General features: G+C 37.7%; 1 protein-coding gene across 13 annotated transcripts in view; it reads right to left on the bottom strand.

Moving 5' to 3' along the window:
* Nucleotides 1–19,413, bottom strand: part of RAPGEF6 (Rap guanine nucleotide exchange factor 6) — a 193,712-nt gene that overhangs the window by 84,298 nt on the left and 90,001 nt on the right. For all 13 annotated transcript variants that reach the window (XM_044228140.1, XM_044228206.1, XM_044228180.1 and 10 more), the window contains 2 exons: nt 10,249–10,380; nt 1,148–1,325 (listed from right to left, as the gene is read on the bottom strand). In XM_044228140.1, coding sequence (XP_044084075.1) covers nt 1,148–1,325; nt 10,249–10,380 — 310 coding nt within the window. The remainder of the gene's footprint in view (nt 1–1,147; nt 1,326–10,248; nt 10,381–19,413) is intronic.

The raw sequence follows: 19,413 nt of genomic DNA, 5'->3' as shown, positions 1-19,413 counted from the left end.
CACACACACACACACACAAAATTTATTTTTTCTTCCCCTCAAGCTAGACAAGTAAAAAGATGACTTTTGATAATATCTGGGAAATTTTTAAAAAGTTAGACATCAGGGGCGCCTGGGTGGCTCAGTGGGTTAGGCCGCTGCCTTCGGCTCAGGTCATGATCTTGGGGTCCTGGGATCGAGCCCCACATCGGGCTCTCTGCTCGGTGAGGAGCCTGCTTCCCTCCCTCTCTCTCTGCCTGCCTCTCTGCCTACTTGTGATCTCTACCTGTCAAATAAATAAAATCTTAAAAAAAAAAAAAAGACATCAGACACTGTTGTATTAGATAGTAAATATCTTATGGACATGAAGAGGGAAACTACTTTACTGTAGTCAAGCTTTTGTTTTATAACTGAGAGCAGCCAGAATATGAGGGCTATCTGTTTGTGACATCTATCACCCCAGTAATCACCAGTGTTGATTCAGATGATCTACCTGGCTAAGCAGGCGTCCCCTTCCCCCGACTGTTTCATGTGCAACCCTATGCAAGCTGTGCAGTCAGTTAAAGATGAACTTTCCCTATAAAGGACAACTGTTATTTGGTCAACAGTATACCAATAGCTGTATCTTCCAAACCCTCAAATTGGGGTACCTAGCCTCCAAAATGGCTCCAAATCTCGTTATTCATGATCCTGTACAATTCCCTCCCACATTATATCACGGTTATTCTGTGTGACACTCCTGAGACCAAATCATAAAAGATAATGTGGCATCTGCCTTACTCTCCCTTGGATTACTTGATTTGGGGGAACCAACTGCCATGTTGTGAGATTATTAAAGAGCCTATGGAAAGGCCCACAAAGCAGGAACTGAGGTCTTCTACTAAAAGCCATATGAGTAGCCATCTTGGAAACATATCCTCTAGCTCAGCCCAATAAAGCCTCAGATAACTGTAACTCCTGCTCACATTCTAACTAAAACTTCATGAGAAACTGAGCCAGAACCACTCGGCTCGGGTGCTCGTGAATCCTTGACCCAAATAAGCTATGAGAAAATAAACATGTTATTTTAAGCCACTAAGCTTCAGGTATTTTGTTATGCAGCAAGAGGTTAACTATATATAAATTAAACTAAAATTCTTATTGTGAACAGATATATATATTTTTTTACCAATATCATCATCAGTTTTGTCTGCAGGTTCTTTCTCAAGACATTCTCGAACAAGATCTCGTCCCTGCAGTGGATCTGTTCGATCAATCTCTTCATCTTCCTCTTCTTCATCTTCAGAATCAACAGGTCCTTCTGGAAGACGTGTTAAATCTACATCTCCTACTTCACTTTCCGTAGCCTACAAAAAGAAATCTTGATCGATTATGTTATAAAAATTGTATGACACAGCCTGAATTAATCAAAACTACTCCTTCCTAACACTACAAAAAGACAGCCAACACTATGTTCTATCAGAAACAAAACAGTATTTATAAAAGGCTTCTCTCTGCCCCAAAATACAGGCTCATGGTGACATCCAGATGATAAATCTGAGCCAGTAAGTTCACAAAATGGTCAAGAGATGTAAACACCTGGATTAATACCGGGTTTCCAAATAACACATTTATTTTTTAGAAGTGTAACAGCTCCTAAAACATGAAGTGCAGGAGACAGTTTAGCAACATTCATTTTATGAATATCTATTAGTCTGTGCTGGATGTTGCAAATAAGATATTCTTTCACCACAAAGATTTAGAGTTCAGTAAGGTAGGCAACCATGTAAATTAAGAAAAAAAGTGTAAAAATGAAAAGGACTGAAACAGACCAATTGTGAAGTAATGAAAACATAATCATAACACCCCAATACCTTTCTGTTGAATCTAACTGTTTAAAGAAGAGCTGAGATTATTATAGCCAATGTCTAAAATAAGCTTATACTTGCAACCTCAACTTTGGAAATACATTGGTCTCATCTATCTGTAAAGGAACTAGCAGATTTTTCAGAAACTACAAATTTAAATGTCAATAATAGAAAATAATGAAATAATAAATAATTGGGACATACTGAAGTAAGCTCCAAGGTGCCAGAGGACTACACAAATAAGGAAGACAGGGGCACACACCTGCAAGCAACTAGGTTCCTTGAGGCTAAAATTGCATTTGCTTTCTGGCCACAGAACTTTAGGGTTTAAGTGGCGTCACTTCTGAGTAATACATCCTTAGAACCACAAACTTGTTATAGCAGGTTATTATTTCTTCTTTTAAAAGAATAGCTTATGTTTAAATGTACACAGACTAAAATGACTTTCAAAAACCTCATTTATTTACATACATGGATTTTAATCCAAGAAACTAGTGTTAAAAACAAAAAAGCAATACTCTCTGCAACTTCCTCTATAGTTTAATTTTTCAGAATAGAGAAGCTCACCCCCAGAGTAGCCTTTTTCCACTTTATCAAAAATTTAAGGACAATCTATTTTACATATGTGGGTTCTTAAACCAATGTCTTCAACATGATTTCAAGTTTTCATACCATGACCCAGACTATTTCAACAGTCTCCAAACCTTTTAGATTGTATCTGATAAAAAGATGGCTCACAGCAAAAATAAGCAAGATTCAAGTCAGTTATGAGGACAACAGGCAAGGCTTATTGTCATCTGTGTGAGAAGTGAAGACACTTAAGAGGAAAATTCTTTAGAGAGAATGGAAATCATGGGTAGGGATTGTGAGAGGGTACTAAAGGAATTCTTTTAGAAATCTTTTTCTTTTTTTAAGGTTTTATTTATTCATTTGACAGAGAGAGAGTACAAGAAGGAGGAGCAGCAGGCAGAGGAAGAGGGAGAAGTTGGATCCCCACTGAGTGGGGAGCCTGACACAGGGCTCGAACTCAGGACCTTGGGATCATGACCTCAGGGAGACGCTTAAGGGCTGGGCCACCCAGGCATCCTAGGATCTTTTAAGGAAATCTGCAAAGGAAAGACTATAGTCTATCCTTATAAATATCTTCTTTAACTGTACTTTTGTCAAAGAACAATAAAAAGAAAACGGATGAATATCATTTAAGGGAACATATTAAACTATTAAAATGTTAAAAGTATACAAGATGTGTAAGGTGGCAAAATAAGAATTAAAAATAGTGAAGAAAGAGTAGCCAAAAACATGCTAGGAATTTAAAAAGGACTTTGTAATTAAAAAATAAGTAAATAAAACAAGCTATGTAGAATCCAAAGTCTAATTCCTTGACTTAGCAAAGACAAGTCAGGTCTTTGAAGGTGAAGGTAGATATAACAACCATCAAGACGAGAAGTCACTGCATGATATTTCTTCTTTTTTTTTTTTTTTTTTAAAGATTTTTATTTATTTATTTGACAGACAGAGGGAGAGAGAGAGAGAGAGATCACAAGTAGGCAGAGAGGCAGGCAGAGAGAGATGTGGGGGGAAGCAGGCTCCCTGCCGAGCAGAGAGCCCGATGCGGGGCTCGATCCCGGGAACCTGAGATCATGACCTGAGCCGAAGGCAGAGGCTTAACCCACTGAGCCACACAGGCGCCCCACTGCATGATATTTCTGAGGATGCAGTTTGTTGGCAGAGTTTAATTCTCTAACAACTGGATAAGAATTTCTTTTTTTAGTGTAGTATTCACAATGTCCAGCATACAATAAAAACTTAATAGATAGATGAAAGAGGGAAATATGATACATAACCAGAGAAAAATCAATCAATATAAAGAGACCCAGGAATGAAAGAATGCAATTAGGAGACATGAACTCCCAATGCTATAAGTAAGTTCTAAGATTTAAAAGAAAACACAAACATAAGCAGAGTGAAAATGGGAAATCTAAGTAAAAAAATGTAAGCAATAAGAGAAAATGTGAAGGGCGGCAATAAAAAGTACCCCAATTGAAGCAAAGAAGAGTAAGGCCATAAAGAAAATTTAAGAGTCTGAGAGACTAATAAGATAACATCAACTGTTGTTACAAAAAAAAGAAAAAAAAAATGTAGATCAACAGATATGTTACATTTGTTAAGAAGATCATTCCTGGTCTTTTAATTACTTTATCCCAGAACTTGGATTACAGCAGACTCTCAAGAAGATTATAATAAATTAAGTTCGGGGTGGGGAAAAAAGGTATTTTGGTGAAGTAGTTAATAAGGCAAGTTCATTAAACTTGTGTTTTTCCTTTCCTGCAGTATAATGTATCTCTGCATTTATGTGTAACTATAATTTGGTGAGGCAGACAGTCTGAGGTGATTTTTCTGATGACTCTGCCTTCCCCAAATAAAGCACCAGAGGATATCCTTTTCCTGTTTGCATCAAGATAAAGAATGAGGGGAACTACAGGTTGGAATGAAAAGTTACACAAACTTACAAAAACCACATTTTCAAGTTTAGAGAAATATATTAAGCCTAATATTAACCTTTAACTTTTAGTGCTTCTCTTTTTTGCGTTCCTATTTTGAGTACTTCATTCAACCTTTTACATGTACCACTTAGGCCTTATGTTTCCTCTCTATCTCTTTGGCCGGGGCAAGAAGGCTGTAAAGTTAATCCTTCATGGTAATACTATCCAGAATAGTCCTTTCCATATTCTCTGCAATAGGTCATGCAGTTTAATTAAAGCCTTACAAAGTCTTCTTTGTCCTGGATATAATCAAGCTTTAATTACTAGTGATCCTCTGCACTTTCGTGAGGAACAATATTGGTTTCAACTTTCAAGTGTAACTAAAAAAAAAAAAAAAAAAAAAAAAAAATTCTAGATTACCCCCTGAATGCCAAGAGTGTGCTTAACTTAGCATAAATAAGAAACAAACCCTGCCTGTACAAATCTTCTATTCACAATCCACAGAAAAACTGCTGTGGGGTTCCAAGACATTGAGAAATGATATGAAAATGTCATGGTGAAACTGCAGATAGAAGAGCACAACCAAAACACAAGGCTAGGACAAAGCAAACATGTTCAGGGAATAACACATGTATTTTGTCATGGACCAGAATCTAGAATGTTCAAGTTGGGAACAGTGAAGCACTGAAACTTTTAAAATGTATGAGTAAGGTCACACCATTCTTGTAATTTATCTCATGTGGGAGTTTAAAAAATGGGAGTAAGGGCACCTGGGTAGCTCAGTCCATTAAGCGACTGACTCTTGATTTTGGCTCAGTTCATCATCTCAGGGTCGTGAGATCCAGCCCTAAGTTAATATAGGAGTAGCCAAAAGGTGAGTGAAATTCTGACCAGGACAAGGATACTTCTGACAGAAATATTAATGTAGAAGGAAACGTGGTATGACAAAGCTAGCTAAGGTGTCAAATGAACCACCTAGTGGAGATGCGGCACCAGTTATAGAGAGACTGGCAGTAGAGGTATGAATTAAGGATTCATGCTGCCATAGAGATAGTAACAGAAACAATGGGATTTTTTATCATGTTTTACTTCCCACATAGAAACTAAAAAAGATGACAGGGGATGAATATATGCCTCAGGTTTCTAAAATATAAGTTAATAATAAATAAATATATTAAATTAATGCTTTATTTATAAATGCTTTATTTCATAATATTCTAGCTCTTGCTGGTATAAACGGACTGAAATATATAGAAGTAGTGCTCAGAAAGAAGCACTCCTTATCTATCTTGAGTACTCTTTGAGGATACATAAAATATCTGATCCAGGAACAATCTAGCATCTTAATATATAAATTTAGCTAAATTTTAAGCTAATCTGATTAGAAACATATTCATACCAAATGATTACTTGCATTTTATCCAGAATGTGGTAAGTGGGTTTTTTTGTGTGTGTGCTTTTTTTTTTTTTTTAAGTTTCCTTGAGAGCCAAGGACTTTTATTTTATTTATTTTTTTAAAGATTTTATTTATTTATTTGACAGACAAGTAGGCAGAGAGGCAGGCAGAGAGAGAGGAGGAAGCAGGCTCCCTGCTGAGCAGAGAGCCCGATGTGGGGCTCAATCCCAGGACACTGGGATCATGACCTGAACCGAAGGCAGAGGCTTTAACCCACTGAGCCACCCAGGCGCCCCAGGACTTTTATTTTTAAACATGAAAACTCTCAAGGAGGAAATGCAGAGCACAGCCCCACATTTGGCCATATAAAATGGTGTCAATAATTTTCTTGTTAAGAACTGCTGTTCAACTCTCTTCTCTCTTCCCCTCAAACCTCCAAATTAAAAATACTTGCATTATTTCACAAGGGTTTGCTTATAGTGTTAGAAGCCATGACCAGATTAGGTGTTTGCTTTTAAAATCTATGAAGTGCCAAAATTTGGATGACCAAAGTACCTCATCTGTCACTGGTCAAGGTATACATACACAGGCAATGTCCACCTGTAACTAAACGGTGTATTCATAGCTTGAGTAAGTACTCCAAAGGAGGCTGGAGGTCAAGAGAAAGACTAAGGTCCAGTATTGATATTCCTCTTCCCTTTGTTACAGTCTGAGGATGTGACTGGATAGATACACACTATTTGGTTGGTGTTTTTTACTGTATCTGCTTTTTTTTTTTTTTTAAGAGTTTTTAATTTGTTTACTTGAGAGAGAAAAAGAACAAGCAGGGAGTATGGCAGGGGGTATGGCAGAGGGAGAGGTGGAGGTTCGAGAAGCAGGCTCAGCGCTAAGCAGGAAGCGCAATGCAGGGCTCCATCCCAGGATCCTGAGATCATGACTTGAGCTGAAGGCATATGCTTCACCTACTAAGCCACACGGATACCCCCTTATCTGTGTTTTAATTGTAAATCTTGATATTCTGCATTTGGGGGGATATATTTTTTCAAGCTGTTTTTATTCTGTTCTTATTTCTTTTACAATTTAGTAATTTTAGCTTTAAGCTTTTCCCACAATTTTATTCAACTTTTATTTTTAACAGTACACTCTATTTACATCCTCCTTAAAATGTGTTAAATACAGAAATACTAATGTTCACTGAGGAAAAAAAATAAGAAAAGCTAAGGTAACATAATAAAAACTACCTACAAACTTACTACTAATAGAAAACATTACTATCATTTGGTCCTCTTTAATTCACATTTACATTCCATGTATACAAGTATAAAATACATGTAATTATGTATGTATGTGTATTTATTTCAGATATTGGTTTCTTCTGTTTCTAACCGTTTTTAACATAAATGGTTTCTATCCATTGGCTATTCACCTAAGCTTAACCTAAGTCCAGGTTTGAGGATTTTTACCTTCTTTGGCCACCCTTAAAATTTTTATCTTACCTTTTTACATTTTGACTTTAGTATTAAAACTATCTCCTTTAAATTTCTGAATTCCTGTTTTGGTTCTAGATTTCATTATTTTTGCTTCTTTTATCTATTAAGTCCTAAACTAATTAACACCAACTTTTATCTTACTGATTACATTTTACTTATGTCATGTTTAAACTATATGGCCCCTAAACCATCCTCCCTGCAAAAACCCCAAACTGCATGACTCAATTTATGAGGCCTTTGGAAAATGCAAAATTGTAAAGGCACAAAACAGATTAATGGTTGCCAGGGTCTGAGGATCAGAAGATACTGACTATAAGGGGGCAAACAGTACTTTCTGAGGTCATGGAAATGTTCTGTTTTCATGTAGGTTATACTGCTGAGGATGAATTTTATTCTATGTCAATTATACCTCAGTTAACATAAAAAATATAATAAAAACAAACACAACTAATGATGTAGGAAACAGAATGAACATAACTTGGTACTGGAAGTTATGCTCAAAGGAGAAGAGTCAATAGTAACTTTCAGGTTTCTGGGATATGACATGTTGCCTTCTTCACTTTGTAACGGAGACAGTCCTGTAACATGTAGGACAGCTGGCAAGCTTACTTATCCACAGTTTATCCAACGTTAAAAGGACTCTTTAAAGGCAGAATGAGGGGCGCCTGGGTGGCTCAGCGGGTTAAGCCTCTCCCTTTTGCTCAGGTCATGATCTCAGGGTCTTGGGATCAAGTACCACATCAGGCTCCTTGCTCAGCAGGGAGTCTGCTTCCCTCTCTGCCTGCCTGCCTCTCTGCCTGCTTGTGATTTCTGTCAAATAAATAAATAAATAAATAAAGTAAAATGAGCTGTACAAAGTGTTAGTAAGGCAAGAAAACCTGCAGAAGACTGGAGCAGGGCTCCCATATACAAGGCCATGATTCTATAGCAGAAGACTTCCAACTACCAGTAGATGTGCTCCAGCCTCAGCCTCAGGTGGACAAACCAGTAGGAAGACATGCTAACGCTATACAGACATGCTATAGATATTACATTAAGTACAGTGCTTCAGAAGCTTCTCCAGGATCTTGCAAAGACACCAGACACTGCTGTATATAGCCCATCATCTGGTGCACAGTAAAGCACTGGCCTTTCCATGGACCCTGATCTCAATCTGTGCACTAACCTTTTGTCCTTTCTCTTACAACCATCTAAGGCTCTGTTCCTTGCTCCAAAAAGGTGGTAACATCTGGTTTAAAAATGGATATACTAACGAGATGAGATACCTAGAACTTAACATAACCTCATCTCTGCTACATGTTTTCTCCTAGCAACGTCTAGACATTCTCACTATGAGAAATCTATAGTCTCAACCCTGAACTTCATTAATCCAGGATCAATCCTCTCTAAAAAAAAACAAAGAATCCAGAGGAGCTACATTTCTACTTTGGCTTTTTGGTATGTAAGCATTCTTACTTCTCCCACATGACAATTCCTTTGGGGAGCGGAATGCTATACTCTGAGAGGCTCCAGAGTCAACGTATTTTTTAAGTGTACTTTTAAAAAGTCACTTGTTCCGTCTCGTACAAAATGGTGAAAAGGAAGAATTCTTTGTTCTGTCTACTATAAAATGCTAAACAGGGAGATATAGACGGCCACAGCAATGACCTTTGTGGAGAAAAGCTATGCATAATCCAAAAATGGAGGCTTTTTTCCATTTTTTCTCTGCCTACAAACTTCCCTTGAAAGGAATGCGGATTTTCCTAAACCATCTGAAAACAATTCAGTAGACCCACAGCCCAAAATGTTTTCCATGAGCAAAAATAACTCTGTTTCAAAAGACAAGTAATATGTGGTAGCCACCTGCCACCTGTCACTTAAATTGTGGCTGGTCTGAACAGAAATGTACAGTAAGGTTATATTAAATTCTGCCTATGGGAGGAGACTCCCACACCCCCATACTGTGCATGCACCCTCCCTCTGCCTGGCACCTTGGGGTCAGGGCCACAGCCTCGGCTGGTGGACTCTTGCTGTTCCATCTTGTGTCCTGCTTGGCCTGCTACAGAGTCACCAAAGCAGGGAGTAGGAATGCTGCATTCAAAGTGGCTCTGGAAAGTAGGCTGTGGACTCAGGTCATCGGGCAATTCCACCACATCAATGATCAGCTCAAAGCTAAGCTCCGCAGAGGATCTCAGCTCCTCCATGGCACTGATCCACAATTAGGTCTGCCCAGTTACCATGGAGCCACTGGTCACAACAAGCCCAAGAGAATCCCTCAACATTCCACCTGGAACTCTACTAGCAACTGGCAGCCTAGAAAGGCATGTAGGCTTTCTGAATGTTGGGGAAAGCCCTTCTCTGTCTCTCTCTCAAATAAATAAAATCTTTTTAAAAATACCAGTTAGTAAATTAATTTTGATACTAATTTTTACATGTACATTTTTGCTTCGGATTTTTATTAAAATAATTTTATACTGTCTTTGGAAGCCAGAATTTAAAAAATTTAACTCATAATTTTAAACTGTGTGCTGAAATGATAATATTTGGATATATTATGCTAAATAAAACACATTATTCAAATTAATTTTACCTGTTTCTTTTTTTTTAAGGGGGTACACTAGAAAATTCAACAGACCCTTTACAATGAAAAACAATCATAACCATCTAGAATTTAAATAAAAACTTAAAAAAAGAAAAAGTTACTCTTTTAAGACTACTTATAAAACACTCCATTATAAAAAAACACGCTTTTTGTAAGTCTAAGTTAACTTGTTTCAAGAACTGTTTTTTAACAAAGCAAGTATCACATATAATGAGTTCCCTTGGACTAAAGACATTAAAAAGAACATTATATTCATATATTCCTGAACCATATCTAATCATGCTCAAAAGATTGCTTCTTTAATTACGCTTGCAAATTTGAAATAATAAATAAAGTGTATTTTCCCAAAGACATTCTGCCTGAATTTCATGCCCTTAAATTAAAAGATACGTGACCACCTAAAGCACAAGTACGGACTATCTGGCAGAATAACAAAGCCACAGGCACAGCATACAAACTCCTAAGATATTACCTGATAGATATCAGATAAACTGCTGCTCCCAGAGTCACTGGCGATGCTACAACCAGACTGACTAGAAGACACATGAGTCACCTGTGGATGAGGGTTGTCTGTGATGTGCATCTTGGTAAGATCGGCCGGAAGCTGCAGAAGAAAAATAACTTAAGATATTCTAAACATCAAACACTACCTTTTTATCAGCGTTGGTGAGGAATGCATAGAATTACTGAATCACTATATTGTACACCTGAAGCAGAGCACTGTATATTAACTACACTGGAATCAAAATATTTGATTTTTTTTAATAAAAAAATGAGTTCTTAACAAGTTGTAACTTCTGTAACAAATATTTGTTTTATGTACATTACTGTGAAATTTCATTTCTAACTTAAATTTTCCACTTTTATGAAAAATCTTAGGAAATCATAAGAACCAAATTAGTACTCTGACACTGTTACTCAAGCCTAGAGTGGAATTCCACTGTGAAGATTTCAGGAGACATTTTCTTTTTTTTTTTTCTTTCTTTTTTTTTTTTAAAGATTTTATTTATTTACTTGAGAGAGAGAGAGAGAGTGAGAGAGAGCATGAGCAAGGAGAAGGTCAGAGGAAGAAGCAGACTCCCCATGGAGCTGGGAGCCTGATGAGGAACTTGAGACCCAGGACTCCAGGATCATGACCTGAGCCGAAAGTAGTCGTCCAACCAACTGAGCCACCCAGGCGCCCTCAGGAGACATTTTCATTGGTAATGGTATTTCATTGGTATTTCAGAGGAAACACTTGGCCCCTCTTTTTCTCCAAATGAAACTATCAGCTATTGCCACCTTCAACTGTCCAGAATGCACTACACACACACACACACACAAACACACACCCCAACATAAAATGGTTATTCATATGAAAAAAAAAAAAAGAAAAGCAGTATCTCCTGTTAAAGTACAGCACCTGCTAGCAAGACTTAGGAAAAGTTGATTGCATTCCAAATTTCAAAAACTCTGTAGAGCTCTTTTCACATGATACTGTAGTAGTATGTAGTTGGCTCCTAAAAAATTTGTTAGTAATTATGATGACGTAATTAATGTCTATGCTAGGTACAGGGATACAAGAGACACAAGAAGGATATGATACTATCACATCATCTTTAGTATGGTCACACCTTTATAGGGGTACAGGTTTTATAATATCGCTCATACCAAAAATAAACCAGAACAATAACAAAAAAACCTCACAAAATCAATGCTCTAGGAATTACAGTAGGAAACACATGACTGCAGTCCAGAGTAGTGAGAGAACGTTTTAAATAGGAGTCATGGTGATATACTTTCCAAATAATTTCTCTGCAACTTGCCATGCAGGAACATTTAGAGAAATGAATTTACTTTTTAAAACAGAGGTTCTCATTGTTTTAGTGCAAGAGAATGTTGAAGATGAACATACTAAAAACTAAATAAACCCTAAAGGAAAAACGGAGAAGTCTGAGTGCTTTTATCTTAAGAGTAGTCACTATATTTATAAAAACCAAACACAGAGGGATGCCTGGGTGGCTCAGTCGGTTAAGTGTCTGACTCATGATTTCAGCTCAAGTCAGGATCTCAGGGTCACGAGAATTAGCCCTGCCATCAGGCTCCATGCCCAGCAGGGAGTCTGCTTAAGAGTCTCTCTCCTTCTGACCCTTCCCTTCCCTTCCTAAAAACAAACAAACTATACACAGAAATGACATCACACATTCCTCTGCCAATAAGGGTAGGTTATCTAACTCAGATAAATGTTGTAACTAAGATAAACAGAAAAGCTGGAATATACACACATAATCTGGCCTGTAAGGTTTTGCTGATGCCTTTTTATTTTTTTTTTTAAGATTTTATTTATTTATTTGACAGAGAGCTCACAAGTAGGCAGAGAGGCAAGCAAAGAGAGGGAGGGGGGAAGCTGGCTCCCTGCTGAGCAGAGAGCTGGAGGAAGGGCTCGATCCCAGGACCCTGAGATCATGACCAGAACCAAAGGCAGACGCTTAACCCACTGAGCCATGCAGGTGCCCTGGTTTTGCTGATTCTTTTTTTTTTTTTTTATAGATTTCTATTTATTTATTTGATAGACAGAGAGAGATCACAAGTAGGCAGAGAGGCAGGCAGAGAGAGAGGGGGAAGCAGGCTCCCTGCTGAGCAGAGAGCCCGACGTGGGGCTCGATCCCAGGACCCTGAGATCATGACCTGAGCCGAAGGCAGAGGCTTAAACCACTGAGCCACCCAGGCACCCTGGTTTTGCTGATTCTTAAAGAGGGAGAGGAAGATACTCAGATGCACTTCAACAGTCACTGGTTAAAAGAGACAGAAGTTATATTCCAAGGCCTAGAAAGGAAAGACCATCCTTTGGACTGGGAGTCTGGAAAGAACATTATACTCTAGGAACGACTGTGATCCAAAAGTCAACTGATGCCTATTTTAGAATATAAATCCCTGCTGTTGTATTAAGATTATACAGGTTTACTAGTACTTCCAGTCAACTACTGGAAGCAAATAGGAATCATTACCACAGGAAAAAAATCATACTAGGTCTCAAATTATTTAAAATATTTTGCATATACAAAGCCATTGCTCAAATAAAAACAGGCAAATGAGAAGACAAGACAGCACTGATGAAAACTAAGAGAAATAATAAACTTTAGAAAAGAATGAAGAACCTTCAAATAACAGAATAATCAGATTATAAAATGACTGTTTTTAATATACATAGCAAGGGTAGGCAAATATTTTCTTTAAAGGACCAAAGAACATATATTTGATACTTGTGCAGGCAACATACAATCTCTATAGAAACTTCTGACTTTTTTTGGGGGGGGGGCGCCTGGGTGGCTCAGTGGGTTAAGCCTCTGCCTTCAGCTCAGGTCATGATCCCAGGGTCCTGGGATCGAGCCCCACATCGGGCTCTCTGCTCAGCGGGGAGCCTCCTTCCTCCTCTCTCTGCCTGCCTCTCTGCCTACTTGTGATCTCTCTCTCTGTCCAATAAATAAATAAAATCTTTAAAAAAAAAAAAAAAACGCTTTAAAAATGTAAAAATCATTCTTGGCTCACAGTTCATACAGCTCCCTGGCCGTATGTTTTCCAATATAGCAATACATGATACAGGCAACTGAACCCTGAAAAACGCAGGTTTGACCTGTATGGCTCCACTTATGCCTGGGTCCAGTTACATGTGGATTCTTTTTAAATACACTACACTAAATATATTTTCCTTAGATTTTATTCATGTTTTCTTTCCTCTAGCTTACTTTATTATAACAATACAGTATATAATACATATAACATATAAAATATATCTTTTTAAAATATTTTACAAAATATTTCTTAATTGACTGTTATTGGTAAGGCTTGCAGTCAACAGTAGGCTATTAGTACTTAAGCTTTTGTGGACTCAAAAGTTACACATGGATTTTTAACTGTGCAGGAGACCAGAGGTCCTAACCCATGTTGTTCAAGTGTTAACTCTACAAAGAAAAAGACAAGAACATTAGCAAAGAATAATTAACAAAGAATAAAATGCAAATTCTAGAACTGAAAAGTAAAGTCAAGGAATTAAAAAGTCAAACATGGACTCAATAGATTTGACAGAGCTAAGAAGAAAATTAGTAAAGATTGGCCCGAAAAAATATCCAGAATGAAGCATCAAAGTAAAAAAGAATGAAGCTGGGAGAGAATGGACAAGAACCATAGGAGATACAGTGAGAAGGTAATATCTGAATAATCAGATAGAAAACAGAAAATAGAAAAAGAGAGACTAAGGCATAGAAGATAATGGCCGAGCATTTTTCCAAACTGAAAAAAATGGAAAAGTCGGGGATCAAGTGGCTTTAAGAATGACCAACAAGGGGTGCCTGGGTGGCTCAGTGGGTTAAGCCTCTTTCTGCCTTCAGCTTGAGTCCTGGTCTCTCTCTGCCTCTTTCTCTCCTCTCCTCCCCCCCATCAAATAAATAAATAAAAATTTTTAAAAATGACCAAAAAGATATATAACAAAACCATACCTATGTTAACTAGGGTGAAACTAGTGGGCAAGGAAAAAAAAGATAAAGAGAAGTCTTAAAAGCAGTCAGAAAAAAATAAAAAATAAAAAGAACACTTGGACAAAAGCAAAATTAAACTGATGGCTGAACTCTCAAAAGAAATTTGAAAGGCAGGGGCGCCTGGGTGGCTCAGTGGGTTAAAGCCTCTGCCTTCGGCTCAGGTCATGATCCCAGGGTCCTGGGATCGAGCCCCACATCGGGCTCTCTGCTCAGTGGGGAGCCTGCTTCCTCCTCTCTCTCTGCCTGTCAAATAAATAAATAAAATCTTTAAAAAAAAAAAAGAAAAGAAAAGAAAAGAAATTTGAAAGGCAGAAGAGAATGAAGTGACATCTCCAAGAGCTAAAAATTCTATACCCAGCAAGAAGAGTCCTTGGAAAAAAGGCAAAATAAAGACATTTTCAGAAAAATAAAAATGAAAACAAATACTTTCCAGAAGACCTACAATAAAGGAAATCCACAGGAAGAAAGGAAACAATTCCAGATGGAGGTTTCTAGATGCAGAAAAGGAAAGCCAATGAAAACAGGAAGTATGTCGGTAAATCTATATGGATACTGACTACATAAAACAGGAGCATTAATGTCCCAACACACATATAGAATTAAAATACAATATACAACAACAGAATTTAAGTCTCGAGAAGAGTAAATGAAGTTACTGAAGTATTTTCTTTGCAATGTCCATGAAAATGTAGAAACAGACTTCATAGATGAAGCATATATCACTGTAATCTCTGATTTAAGAATAGTAAAACTGTGTATAACTATGAAGTTTACACAGGGGAAAACATTAAATAAAAGGAAAAGTATACACCATGCAAACATAAACCAAAAGAAGATTATGTAATTGTATTTCAGATGAAGTAGACTTGAGGGAAAAGCATTAGAGACAAAAAGGGGTTATATTTTAATAATAAAAGATTCAACACTAAATAAGTATGTACCTAAGCATAAATATATAAAGCAAAAAATGGCAATAATAAAAGAACTAGATGAATCCACAATTATGCTGTCAATTTATACCAAATTTTCCAGTGACAGAATAAGCAAATAAAAAATATGTAACAACAGAGAAGATAGGAAAAACCATAACACACCTGACCTAAAGTGCATGAACATAGAATAATGCAACCAAAAACTTCAGAAGACTCTACCTCCATCTCCCTGTGCCTCTTACCCCCATGTTCTCTCTCTCTCTTATTTTTTTTAATAAATTAATTTTTTAAAAAGGCAGAAAAATCAATGAGGTATCTCTAACTGGTTACAATAATAAAGAAATAGTGATGGCACTATGTCTCAGCTCAAAGATCTACTTAGTTTCTACCGTTTCGACAGAAGTCAACCAGAAATTCGTTCATTTAGAAACGAAGTTTATGAAAGACAAAGACTGAAAATCATTTTAAAAGGTCGTATGTTTGGTTGAGGTGTCAGGAGTGGGAGATGATCCATACTCCCAAGATTCCCACAGAGGTTAAGACCATGGAGAAAGAAGTAATCCATCAACGTAACACAATGAACCAAAGCCAGAAGAAGATCAAGTATGCAAATTGGGTGGGTAATGATACTTTTGAGAAATCTTCACCCTGACTAGACCCTAAACGATAAGATTATCTCTACTTTACTAATGAGAAACTGAGGCAATAAAATTAAGCTGTTAGCCACAGATCTCTCACTCAAGTAACTAGTGGAGTTAAGAGTTAAAACCTAGAACTATCTGATTCTAATACCCTCTGCTACACTCTGTTACCAGCAGAGTTCCTGGTACAAAGCAAAGATAAAACCAGATGGGTCCCCACAGCCTAACAGTGAAGAGCAGACAGAGATTCAGAAGTATACAGTATCAGGGCACCTAGGTAGCTCAGTAGGTTAAAGCCTCTGCCTTCGGCTCAGGTCATGATTCCAGGGCCTTGGGATTGAGCCTCGCATCAGGCTCTCTGCTCAGCAGGGAGCCTGCTTTCCCCCCTCCCCGCCTCTCTGCCTGCCTCAATGCCTACTTGTGATCTCTGTCTGTCAAATAAATAAATAAAATCTTAAGAAAAAAGAAAGTGTACAGTATCTCCTTTCTCCCTCATGAAGGAAACTTAGATCAACATATAGGAATCCCTTCAACCTCTTCATGTGATGAGAATAATGATAGCAACTACAGCTACTGTTTGAGTACTCACCACATGTACCAAATATGTAAGCTAGCAAATATATCCTTCTACATACTTTTTACATAGATTATCTCATTTAATCATCAAACAACCAGCCAAGGTAGATGTTATTATTATACCCAATTTTCACATTAGGAAACCAAAGCCCAGAGGAGTTATACAAGTTTCCCGAGGTCACATAACTATAGGAAGCAGGGAAACTGCATTTGAAAATCCAGTCAGCCTGACTATAAATCAATTGCTCTTTCCTACTTTGTTGTTTCCTGATACTAAGTTTTGAGTTCCTAACATCCAACAGCTCCTTTTCTTTATAACAAAAGAGGCAGAAAGGAGAAAGTTTTCCTCCAATAGGAATCCTGGATTTTTTTTTTTTTTAAGATTTATTTATTTATTTATTTGACAGACAGAGGTCACAAGTAGGCAGAGACAGAGAGAGGGAATCAGGCTCCCTGCTGAGCAGAGAGCCCATCCCAGGACCCTGGGATCATGACCTAAGCCGAAGGCAGAGGCTTTAACTCACTGAGCCACCCAGGCGCCCCGGAATCCTGGATTTCTTAAACCTTCTCTGCGGTCTCTCAGCTTATCTGCCCCTTTTCCTATTCCTTCTAACCCCAGTAGGGAGTTATTAGCTTACCTTTAACGAGCAATGTCAATTCCCTTACCGCGTCATCCTTCTAGCCTACCAGGTCTGGCAAACATTCCTATTTTCCACAGTTATCTTATCCATTTCTTATACCCAAACTTCTGAGCTCTGCTGGAGCTCACATGTCCATGAGGACCAGTGTCAAAGTTCAGTTTGCAGGGTGGAAAGGTTCCTTGGCTAACAGCTTGAATACAGACACAGATTACGAAAAAGTACACAGTCTTTTGAAGACTCTGTATACATATAAAGGGAAAGAGATGTATTAAGAGGCTAGAGGTAGAACATAATCTTCAATGTCAAGCAAAGTATTGTGATTTTGAATCCTACAGGTAACAGAGAGCTACTACAAGTTTCTGGGAAGAGCAATGACATAAGATCTGCTGTATGTCTCAGGCAGACTTAAGCCAAAAAAGTGTCTATTTTTCTGACTCAAAGTTCTCTGTAGGTCCAGGCAATACTTTGGGGCAGCTTCTTTAAATGCAAACTCAGATACTACTTTGTTATTTTGGCTCTGCCATCTCCATACAGGGCCACTTAAATCAGAGCAGCAGAAGAGAGCTGCTGGAAGAGATTGCTAGATCTTGCCAGCAACCAGGGAAATAAAAATGTAAACAAATAATTGTTCATGGGATTGGCAAAAAGAAAGCTTGATAACACAAAATACGGGCAAGGCTATGGAGGAAAACAATATTCTCATAAATTACTAAGTTATGAATTGGTATAGCCACTCTGGAGAGTGATTTGGGGAGTAGCCACTTTGAAGAGCAAACATTAAGATTTATTACACTTAACTTCATAAACCTATGACTCAACAGTTCCTCTTTGGGTATCTATCACCAAAAAGCATACAGGTGTGCAAGGAGGAATATGTAAGAACATTCATTATAAACAAAGTGTAATAGTTTGAATTAAAGAAAAATAATTACAAGAATGGCTAAGTTGTTACAGTCTATTATGGAATACTGTGCGACAGTTGAAGGTATAAAGCAAACCTGTATAAATCAAATCTGAATAGGTCTCCTAGCTGTACTGACTCAAAAAAGTAACGTTCATGAAAAATATAAGAGTCATTTTTTTTTAAAGCACAAAAACATCATTACATGTTTTCTGTTTTCTGTGTACATATACTCATCTAAGTTTGGGAGAAGAGATTTGGAGGACTATATCCAGGCAATCAAGAGCAGTACTCTTTAGTGAAAGAGAAGTATCAAGGCTGGTAGCCCAAAAGGCATTTTGGCATGATCTACAATATCCAGCTAAAATGTTTCATTTTTGTATGGAGAAAACATTTATTAGAATGCTTTACAAGAACATGTTAAGTACTAATATACCTAATATATAAAGTGGAGCCAAGACTTTGGGTCTTAGGACTGAGCTCCGCATCAGGCTCCCTGATCAATGGGGAGCCTGCTTCTCTCTCTCCTGCTCCCCCTGCTGTGCTCGCTCACTCTCTCTGTCAAATAAATAAATCTTAAAAAGAAAAAAGAAAAGAGATTCTGAGGCCCAAAAACACCCTTTGGAGACTGTTTTATGAAGACAATCTAAAATGTCTCAGAAGTCCTAAAGGAAATAGTCGTATATAACCACAGTAGCCTTGGGTATATTACACTAGTACTTTGCGTGAGGCAAATGGAACTACAAGGGAAGCATACATTCTTAGTTCATTAGCTTTACTAGAAGATGAGGGTTGGAGAGACACTGACATGTGTATCTCCCCACTGTAACATTTTTAAAACCAAAGAGCAGCTTTCAATCAATACTTGCACTTAACAGTAGGTTTATTAAAAGTGCAGACAGACTTGTTGAGAAAAGAGGAAATCAGTTTAAGAGTGCAGGAAACCAGTCACTGCACTGAATGAGGAGTGTAGCAGGAGATAATGGGAGAAGAGTCCCACAGTGTCTAGTAAATCACAGCTAAGACTCTGACTTAGTCTGAATAAAGTGTGCCCAGAAGGGAGTTGTCAACTGTACCTACGCAGACAGGTAAAGTAAGGGTCAGAAAATGACCTGCAGATTTAGCTGTGTGTAAAAATGAAAATAGACTCACTGCCTTGACCAGTGACCATAGAAGTGCCTAAAAGAAGCCAAAGAGAAGCCAAAGTGGTGGTACCTCTTCCACCCAGTAAATAAGTCACTTTGGGTAAACAACTTGACAGACCAGGAAGGTGAGTTCTCAATCACTAGAAGACTATCAACCTCCTGAAAAAATATGCAAACACGCTCAACTAAGAGACGACTTTAAACATGAAGAAAGAGCTAAGCAGACAATAAGGGAAACGACTGCCATTCATGAAATGAAAACAAGTTATTAAACAAGGGTGGCTGTT

The sequence above is a fragment of the Neovison vison genome, chromosome 1, assembly GCF_020171115.1.
Source record: "Neovison vison isolate M4711 chromosome 1, ASM_NN_V1, whole genome shotgun sequence".
Classification (NCBI taxonomy): Eukaryota; Metazoa; Chordata; class Mammalia; order Carnivora; family Mustelidae; genus Neogale; species Neogale vison.
This window is presented reverse-complemented; position numbering and strand designations above follow the sequence as displayed.